At 40.8% G+C, this 11,236-nt stretch overlaps 1 protein-coding gene across 1 annotated transcript; it reads right to left on the minus strand.

Annotated features, from left to right (window-relative positions):
- Window positions 1–1,291: 1,291 nt before the first annotated feature.
- LOC132212814 (olfactory receptor 1J4-like) lies at window positions 1,292–10,526 on the minus strand. The gene is made up of 2 exons (XM_059658804.1): window positions 10,030–10,526; window positions 1,292–2,228 (listed from the first exon to the last, which is right to left on the minus strand). The coding sequence occupies exons 1-2, from the start codon at window positions 10,524–10,526 to the stop codon at window positions 1,292–1,294; spliced, it is 1,434 nt and encodes a 477-aa protein (XP_059514787.1).
- Window positions 10,527–11,236: the final 710 nt, after the last annotated feature.

Below are 11,236 nucleotides of genomic sequence, written 5' to 3' on the forward strand. Positions count from 1 at the left end.
TAATTCTATCGTATCTTTCTTACTTATTAGTTGTATTCTCCTATACGAAAACACTTACCCTCATTCCTTAGTCTTTGGTTTTTTATTTATTCATTTATATCATTATGGACTCATGGATTCTTATTCTCTGAGTGATAATCCATTACCATGGTTACTCATTTTGAAGCTTTGGGTGTGTGTACTCATAGGATGTAGGTCAGGACTGAGACAGAAAGAATGGGGAATAGCCCTGGCCGGTGTCTCTAAGTGGTTACAGCTTCAGCCGGCACAATGAATGGTTGCAAGTTCAATTCCAGGTCATTGGCTTCTTTATTACCTATACTACACTAGTATCTACATCTGTGTCTGTATTTATATCTGTATACGTACCTATACTCATCTGGGAAGTAGATGAGTGTTAAGGTAGGACCCATTACTAGAAAAATTTTCCTAATTATAAATGAAGTGGTATGCTGTTAAATGTATTTTTTAAAGGTCTCTAGATTTTTAACAGCCGTGCTTTGTAGCACATACCAATTTTCATATGTAATTACTCATCATGGCTGATTGCAGTCTGTCAACATGATGTAATTGATTGTGCAGTGGGAAGAGATGTGCACAATCAGCTTGAAGCTAACTAAACCCAGCAAAAAGCAAATTAGTTAAAAAATAAATAAATAGCTAAAACCGGTTTGGCTCAGTGGATAGAGCGTCAGCCTGTGGACTGAGGGGTCCCGGGTTCGATTCCGGTCAGGGGCATGTGCCTGGGTTGCAGGCACATCCCCAGTGGGAGATGTGCAGGAGGCGGCTGATCGATGTTTCTCTCTCATCGATGTTTCTAACTCTCTATCTCTCTCCCTTCCTCTCTGTAAAAAATCAATAAAAAATATATTTAAAAAATAAATAAATAAATAAATAAGTAGATAAGTAAATAAATAAATACATAAAGTTCACTAGTGGCAGAATATGATGTTAAATAAGTGAGTCTTGCATAGCATAAAATAAAAAAAAATACGTAAGCAAAAAATGACATATAGCAAAACAGAAAAATTCACAAATTATAAATTTGCAAAATATTCTGCATAAGATTTTGCATATGGCATATAAGAAATGATGAACAAATGAAAAAAGTCAATTAGGAATAATGAATTATAAACAATCCAGGTAGCAAACATGACCTAGTTGACATATTAACAACACTGTACCAGACAACAGAATGCATGTTCTATTAAAGTTATATGGAGATGTTGGTCATATAATAATTTTAGATCTCTCTCACTGTGCTCCTGACAACAACAAGTGGATTTTGTGATTACCAGTTAAAGAATTTAACCCTATTGACATACATCTCTAAGGCCTGTTTTATATCTCTGTTCCTCAGGCTGTAGATGAAGGGGTTCAGCATGGGGGTAACTACTGTATACATGACTGAAGCAATTATGTCCTTGGAACCCCATGATGAGGAGAAAAAATAAACACCTGAAGCTGTCCCATAGTATAAAAACACCACAGAGAGATGGGAGCCACAGGTAGAAAAGGCTTTAGAGAGTCTCTTAGTGGAGGGCACCCTCAGGATGATGGTCCCTATACGGATATAGGAGCCCAAAATAATACCAAAAGGCAGGAAGAAAATCATTCCTCCCTCGGTGAATAGGACCAGCTCATTGAGGGAGATGTCTGAGCAGCTCAGCTTCAGGAGAGCAGCGAGGTCACAGAAGAAGTGGGAGATGATATTACCAGCACCGAAGGACAGTCGGACCAAGAGGAGAGTGTGCAGCAAATCATGGAGACAGGAGAGAATCCAGGAGCCAACCACCATTAGCACACACAGCCCCTCCCTCATGATGGTGCTGTAGTGTAGAGGGTGACAGATGGCCACATACCTGTCATATGCCATCACAGCCAGAAGAAAATTACTAAGACCGGCAAAATGTATGAAGAAATACAACTGAGAAATGCATCCCACATAGGGGATGGATTGTTGCTGAGTCTGCATGTTCTTGAGCATCTTAGGGACAATGACAGAGGAGAGAGAAAGGTCAGAGAAGGCCAAGTGGCTGAGGAAGAAGTACATGGGCGTGTGCAGGCGAGAGTCCAGCCTGATGAGCAGGATGATGAGCAGGTTGCCCAGCACCGTGGTCAGGTACATGCCCAGGAACAGGGTGAAGAACACGCCCTGCTGCCCTGGCGGGATGGGGAGCCCCAGGAGGAGGAACTGGGACACGCTGCTCTGGTTCTCAGGCCTCATGCTGCTCTTCTGTCTGCTGGGGAGGAAGAAGGTGTGGGAATCTCAGGAACCTAAGAGCGACGATCAGAATCAGTACATCTCATGCTATAATTTTCTGGGCAAGCCATTCATTTTGTAAAACTTTCATATTAATTCCAAATACCTGTGAATGTATACATCTTCCCTCTCTCCCAGTCTGGCTCCAGGAAAACATTGAGCCCCTAAAGAGGTCAATAAGACCTCGTTACACAGTCACACGAAGTGGTTCTCTATTTTATTCATCCATTACTTTTTACATCAAGTCTGTGTCAGGACCTCTTCTAAGGACTGAGATGCAGCAGTGAACACAAAAAGCAAGATGCCCACTTCTGTGAGATTAGATCTTCATGAGCATGGAGGGATCATTTCTACACCAGCCCAGAGCCAAACCATAATAATTCACTGTGGAAGAAAAAGAAGATGAGCCCCAGAAACTGGTATCAGTCGTTAGTGCCTTAAAACCATGTGAGAATCCATGGCTGAGTTGGGCTTCTTGGTGCATTTTCACACTCCTGCTGTGAATTTGCCAGGTCTCACTGACCCACAACTAAAAACTCAGGGACACTCTCAAATGCTGGCCATTTAAAACCACTTGATGGCAGAATAGCTCCAAAACCGAAATAATGCACAAACTATCTTTCATAATTTTTGAACATTTAGTACAACATTTGCATATTGGCCTAAGGACCTACCTACATTTCCTAATTAAATTCACATGTCAAACTTACATTCCCAGATTTTAAAACCTTTCACAGCTGCACTGAGAATTTGTGTTCTTTCACCTTTTTTAGTTTTTAAGAAATAAAAACATAAATGATACAAATTCTCCAGGCACACAGCAATGAAGTAGGGAATAGAAGGACACACACATGTGTGCATATCTGTATGTGTAATGTATGTAACATGTATAAAACTTGATATGTGTATTATCATTTTTTATATAATAAAAATCACCGAGTACTAGCTACTGCATGGTGTTTTGCCTAATATATATTTGTGATCAGAACATTCTTAACTATTACACAGGGAAGCATCCTTTTTCTTACTTAGGGAGGCCAGCACAATGTATTATATTAGAACTATGAGGACTCAAAGTTGTCCAAAATTCTGAAACCTCTCACTAGATAATTTTATATAATATATATACCTTCCAATTGACAATGAATTCTCGAATATATTAATTTTATTTTGCAAAATAACTGTTTACTGAGAGCCTCTGTAATTTTCCCAATAGAAGTGTAATTCTTTGCATTTACAGATGGGGAAAGTAAGACCAAAAGTTAAGTAACTTTCCCAAAGTCTCTGCGCTATTTGATGGTTGACTCTGCCCAATAACCTCACACGGCCTGATACCTGCAAGGTTATTTTCCTGGGACGCTTAATAAAAGTAAAGAGGAGGAAAGGAAAATTTTAAAAATGACCAAAAACCCAGAGAAAAACATTTAAAAAAATGTAAAGAAAAGGTTGCAAAATCTGAGGGGCTCTCACACTCGGATACATGGAAAGGAGAGCAGATTTGTTTCAAGAAACCGGGAGTTGCTTAGCATGTGGCTATCTCAGCTAATGGTGCCAGAGAAAAAGGACAGGCAAGGACATACTTGAGTTCTGACACCCATAAACACACACACACACACACACACACACACACACACACACACACACATTGCTGAGCTGAGGATTCCAGTCACCTGTGACCACATTCCCGACCTCAGGGAAGAATAGTCAATATGTGTTTCAGCTCAAAAACACTTGTCTACATACATACAAATCATAAGTAACACACTAAGTGAGACATACACAACACAGAATGATGGACCATCACCCACAAACATACAAACCACCTGACTCATGGACTCATGTGGTAACATTCAACTCACCACATATATATATATAACACAAGCGCTGTACACACATCACCAAAAGCACACAAGACGAATATTAGAACATCTTACATGAGCCCAGCTTGTGCTGCTCAGTAGTTGAGTGTCGACCTATCAACCAGGTGGACAGGGTTCGATTCTGATCAGGGTACATGCCTGGTCTTTGGGTTCAATCCCTAGTAGGGGATGTGCAGGAGGCAGCTGATCTATGATTCTGTATCATCAAACATAGAGGCAACATCCAATAACCTGGTCACATACACATGGTCACATACACACAGAGAAAATCAAACAACACCCCTTCCAGTTCTCACACATGAGTGTGTCACCCACAGCACAGCTCCCATGTGCACCAGTACATGCTGCTGAGCAGAGGTGTGAGCCCTTTCTGAGCTGGCCTTGGTTCCTGGTGCGGTCGGGCATCTTCCTGTCCAGAAGCAGAGACAACAGTCTCACTCCCGATGCTCAGCTGTGATGCCAGTGTTTATGCTGACAGGCATGAATCTGGAGTCCCTCACCACATGCCAAGAAGTGATAACTTGTTCTATATGTATGAAAACAGGACTTTGAGTCAGATACATAGCTCACACAGTCATACATACTTACACATGCAACTATTAAATACCAGGTACACAAGCATATACAATACACACAGACACACACTCAAAATCAGACACAGAGTCTCAGAAATGAACCCATTAGCACACAGGCAGATTCATCGCCAAGTGCAGATTTCCAGCTCCTCTCACCTGGTGAGTTCAGACATCTTCTGCTCCAGTCTGTCACCCATTTCCTCAGCTTTTCTTCAGGAGACCTAATATCTAGACACACAGAAGAAATATCTGGAGACTTGGCACTTCTACAGACTTTCCTTTTCCTTAACCAGCTCTAGAGAAATGAGTCCAGTGATTACAATTATTAATGAGAGACTGCAACAGAGTCCAAGTCACAAGTTTCTGGCTAATTTCTGCCTGCCCATTGGGGAGCTGTGTGTCCAAGAGCCAGAGGGACGGGAGTCCTAGGGGACAGTGTCCCTGATTCCACTCATGCCCTGACACCTTTCTTCTTGGGCATTGTTCCAGCTGGGACAAAGGAGTTTTCAACTTAACATTTTAAATGATTTTAAACATAGACAGAAATTGTAAAATGCCATATAGGGTTGGAAAAAGTAGGTTTCCAGTTATGAGTACACAAAACAGAGTTTATTCACATGTTATTATTTATTATTATTGTATTATTTTCATGGTAACATACACAGATTGAAAACCAAACACACTCTAAACATACTTTTGCCCTAACCTATAATTGGTAATGTAGTGTCTGCCAGGTTATCTACTGGATAGTTACTATTTTTTTAAGTTGCTATTCTAACTTTGTAATTAATAGATGTCATTTGAGTAGATATTTTGATACTCTACAAACATAACATTTCCTTTACTAAAATTTCAACTCACTATAGTTGACATCCATTGGTGATTCTTATAGTAGAAAATTATTGCAAATGGTGTTGCCAAATTGTGATATTATAATTCTACTAGAGGCCCAGTGTATGAAATGCGTGCACTGGTAGGGTCCCTAGAAGCTGCCAGCTGCTGGCCTAGTACTCCCTCCTTTCCCCCAGCTGCTTGCTGCCACTGCCACCGGCCGGGGCCTCCCTCCCTTCCCCTGGTGGCCTGCTGCTGCTGGGGCCTCCCTCCCTTCCCATTGCATGCTGTCCTTGCCGCGGTCAAAGCTTCCCACCCTTCACCCGGCTGACCCCGCCTCCTGGTCAAACTCCAGGACAAACACTTGGTCAAGGGGACAATTTGCATACTACGCTTTTATCATATAGGATTATTTCTTCTAGATTTTTTATTTGTACTCTTTTATAAAAAGAAAATTATTCTTTTTCCACACTCATTAGTTTTTTTATTTACTCATTTACTAGAGGCCTAGTTTACAAAAATTTGTGCACTCGAGGGGGGGTGGCGTCCCTTAGCCCAGCCTGTGCCCTCTGGCAGCCTGGGATCCCTTGGGGGTGTCCACCTGCCAGTTTAGGGGAGCGGGCCTAAGCCGCAGTCAGACATCCTTAGTGCTGCTGAGGAGGCATGAGAAGCTCCCGCCACCACCGATGCTCTCGCAGCCATCAGCTCAGCTTGTGGCTGAGTGGAGCTCCCCAGTGGAAGCACACTGACCACCAGGGGGCAGCTCTTGCATTGAGTGTCTGACCCCAGGTGGTCATTGCTCATCATAGCGACTGGTCACTCTGCTGTTAGGGTTAATTTACATATTACCCTTTTATTATATAGGATGTCACTATGGACTCATAGATCCTTATTCTTTGAGTTATAATCATTTATTATTCATTTTGAAACTTTATTTGTGCTTATTGTCTATGAGGATTCTAAATGATCTCAGAGAAGCCAACTGGGAAATATATATAAAAGAAATACAAGAAGCAGAAACTAGGAACTGAGAAGCTAAAGGAATGTTTAACCACAAGGGGATGGGTAAGAGTGGGACAGGAAGAATAGAAGGTGGAAACGGAATAGATGTTGATATATGACCTATAAATTGCAATTTATTTATACATTTTAAAGACCATGATTTCTAATTGATAGCTTCAATTCTAGTTTGACACCATAGAGTTGTTTCCAGCATCTGCTTTTTCATGGAGAGAGAGAGAGAGAGAGATAGATAGAGAGAGAGAGAGAGAGAGATTGAGACTCCCTTTCCGTAAATGTTTACTTGGTCCTTGGATACATGGTGAGTTGTTTCAGAATCTTGCCTCACACCACTGTCAGTGACACACTAAGTGCAGCTTAAAACTTTGTTGTCAGGTGTTATTTTTTTTTTTATTGTGTGAGTATATAGTCAAAATTCTGGGTGCAAGAATTACTTAGGGTACTTATTTTATTTTCCTCTTTGGTGTAATTACAGTATATAATCGGATTATAATTAGGTTCACTTATCTTGTTTTATACTATTTTGCTTTATTCACCACCTCTTCTATTTATTTTTAGTGGAAAAAGACAACATAGTCAAAAGAACACTAATAATTCTAACCCCTCCCCTCTGACAGCTGTCAGCCTACTCTAGATTACAATATCATTTATTGACCATACAGATGTCATGTGTACAGCTAAATAAAACAACACCTGCATACTGCATTCTGCACTCACCACCTAAAATTATCTCTCTTTCCCTCTCCTTTGATCCTCCCTTTGTTCACTACCACCTCCTCCCCAAAACCCCTTTTCCTCTGGCACTCACCATGCTGTTTACCATGTCTATATGTGATATATATTTTTCCTTGCTTTATTCCTTCACCATTTTTTCCCCCAGCCCTCCTTAACACCTCCACTCTGATAGCTGTCCGTCTATGTATCTATGCTTCTGTTTCTTTTTTTCTCATTATTTTACCATTAGATTACACATATAAATGAGATTCTATGGTATTTGTCTTTCTCTGACTAGCATTTTTCACTTACCATAATAATTTCCTGGTCCATCCATGCTGTCTCAAAAGGACATTTTCCTTTTCTTCAGCCAAGTAGTACTCCGTTGTGTAAATGTACCATGGTTTTTTTTTATTCCTCATCTACTGATTGGCACTTGGGCTGTTTCCAGATCTTAACTACTTCCTGTGTTTCTTTATGTTTAAATGGGCATATATATGAATATTTTACTTCCCCTTCATTTTGACATGACATATAGCATGCTATACATGCTCTTTTACACATTGCTTTTTAAAATTTAACAATGTATCCTATTTCTCCATATTGATTCATAAATACCTCTGTTGTTATATTTTTCCCAGTTGCAAAATACTAAATTTCATTGATGTTCTATTTAGTATTCTTTACTAGTCCTAGTATGAGATACTGGTGTTGAGTGTTCTAAATACCACCCAATTGTATACCTCCAAAGGCTAAAATGTTAAATTTTATGTTTTGTATATTAAACTATAATGAAAAATTAAAGAGTAGGTAAGCGGTAATCCCTATATATGGGTATAGCACATAAAAGAATTACAACAACATCAACATAATAATAATATATGATCAAAATGTAAATAAGGGAAATGGAATAAAAATATATATTTGATTAATCAAAAGGGAAGAAGATAAGAGAAAATAAATGTGAAGCAGGTGAATCATAAAAATCAGTACTATGCAAAATATAAATTTAAGTATATTATGATTATATTAGACTAGAGGCCTGGAGCATGAAATTCGTGCACTGGGGCTGTGGGGTGGTGGGGATCCCTCAGCCTTGCCTGCACCCTCTCACAGTCTGGGACCCCTTGGGGGATGTCCGCTTGTTGGCTTTGTCCCGATGCCCTTAGGGATTGGGCCAAAGCCGGAAGACAGACATCCCTGTCATGGTCCTGCCTCTCACAATCCAGGTCTCCTCGCTCCTTACTGCCCACCTGCATTGGAGGTCAGGGACGCTCCTGCCACTGCCACTGCACTCGCCAGCCATGAGCCCAGTTTCTGGCTGAGCAGCGCTTGCCCTGTGGAAATGCACTAAGGACGAGGGGTCAGCTCCTGTGTTGAGCATCACGCCTCTGGTGGTCAGTGCGCATCATAGTGACCTTTCTTTCTGCTGGTTGTTCCACTGTTAGATCAATTTGCATATTAGGGTTTTATTATATAGGATATCAATAGATAAAATTCTCCACAAATATCATAATTGCTGTGTTACATAAGATGAGCAAATCCAACTTGACACTGTTAGTGATGGACACCTCACAGATATAAAGACGTAGCAAACCTTAAAGTGATGGAAATAATACCATGCAAACGGTAACAACGAGTAAGGGGCATCTTTACTACCACTGCTGTACTAGCATCTATATCTCTATCTGTATCTTTATCTGTACCTGTATATGTATATATATCTATAGATTTAGTTATAATATATCTGTACTAATATAAGAAGTAGACCAGGGTTAAGGTAAGACCCATTTAGGGATGTATGCTAATAAATTAATTTTTAAAATGCATTTATAAAGTCTTGCGTTGTAGAACAGGCTAATTTTCATAGTGTAATTATTCTTATCATAGCTGATTGACGTTCACCAACATGATGTCATTGAATGTGAGTTGGAAGAGATGTGCAAAATCAGCTTGAAGCAAATGTGAGGCAGCAAACAATAAACAGTTCAAAGAAAAAGTTCATCAGGAATGGATCATGATGGTAAATCAGTGAATCCTCAAGAACATAGTCTAAAAATACAAACTCACAATTATAATTGTGTAACATATTTTACAAAAAAATTTACATAGGTCTTTAAGAGATTATGAACAAGAAAATAAATAATTATTAACAACCCAAGTAGCAAATTTGACAAGTTGAATATTAACAGCACTTGTACATAACAACAGAATGCATATTCTAAGATTATATGGAGATGTCAATCGTATAATAATTATAGAAATCTGTCTCATTGTGCTCCTGCCTGGAACCAGAGGACTTCTTGATTACCAGTTAAAGAACTTAACCCTATTGACACACATTTCTAAGGCCTGTTTTATATCTCTGTTCCTCAGGCTGTAGATGAAGGGGTTCAGCATGGGGGTAACTAACGTATACATGACTGAAGCAATTATGTCTTTATAACCCCATGATGAGGAGAAAAAGTAAACACCTGTAGTTGTCCCGTAATATAAAAACACCACAGAGAGGTGGGAGCCACAGGTGGAAAAGGCTTTAGAGAGTCTCTTAGTGGAGGGCACCCTCAGGATGATAGTCCCTATACAGATATATGAGCCTAAAATAACAAACAAAAGCAGGAAGAAAAGCATTCCTCCCTCAGTGAATAGGACCAGCTCATTGAGGGAGATGTCAGAGCAGCTCAGCTTCAGCAGCACAGTGAGATCACAGAAGAAGTGGGTGATGATATTGTGGGCACCGAAGGACAGGCGGACCAAGAGGAGGGTATGAAAAAGTGCATGGACACAGGCAGCCATATAAGACCCAGCCACCAGGAACATGCACAGCCCATTCTGCATGATGGTGGAATAGTGCAGAGGGTGACAGATGGCCACGTACCTGTCATATGCCATCCCTGCCAGAAGGAAATTGTCAACACTAGCAAAAAGTATGAAGAAATACAACTGAGAAATGCATCCCACATAGGGGATGGATTGTTGTCGAGTCTGCGTGTTTATGAGCATCTTTGGGGCAATGACCGAGGAAAGAGAAAGGTCAGAGAAGGCCAGGTGGCTGAGGAAGAAGTACATGGGCGTGTGCAGGCGAGAGTCCAGCCTGATGAGCAGGATGATGAGCAGGTTGCCCAGCACCGTGGTCAGGTACATGCCCAGGAACAGGGTGAAGAACACACCCTGCTGCCCTGGCGGGATGGGGAGCCCCAGGAGGAGGAACTGGGACACGCTGCTCTGGTTCTCAGGCCTCATGCTGCTCTTCTGTCTGCTGGGAAGGAAGAAGGTGTGGAAATCTCAGGAACCTAAGAAAGATGACCAGAATCATCACAACTCATACTGTCATTCTCTGGGAAAACATTCATTTTTAAATACTTTCGTATTAATTTCTCACACCTGTGGATGTGTGCATCTTCTCTCTTTCCCAGGTGGGCTCCAGGAAAACACTGAGCCCCCAAAGTAGTCAACAAGACCTTGTCCCACAGTAGCAGGAAGGGTTCTCTGTTTTATTCAACCATTACTTTTAACATCAAGTCTGTGTTGGGACCTCTTCTAAGGACTGAGATACTTTCTGTACCAGGCCAGAGCCCAATCCTAATAATTCACTGTGGCAGAAACAAAAGATGAGCCCTAGAAACTGGTATCAGTTGTTAGTGCCTTAAAATAACGTGAGACTCCCATCTTGGAGTTGGGCTTCTTGGAGCATTTTCACACTCCTCCTGTGAATCTGCTGGGGTCATTTACCCACAACTGTGAACTCAGGGAGACTCTCAAATGGGTGGCCATTTAAAACCACTAGATGCCAGAACAGCTCCAAAACCAAAGTAGTGCGAAAACTATCTTTCATAATATGGTTGAACAATTAATACAACATTTGCATATTGGCCTAAGGACCTACCTACATTTCCTAATTAAATTCACATGTCAAAGTTACATTCCCAGATTTTAAAACCCCATTACAGCTG

This window comes from Myotis daubentonii, chromosome 11 (assembly GCF_963259705.1).
Source record: "Myotis daubentonii chromosome 11, mMyoDau2.1, whole genome shotgun sequence".
NCBI lineage: Eukaryota > Metazoa > Chordata > Mammalia > Chiroptera > Vespertilionidae > Myotis > Myotis daubentonii.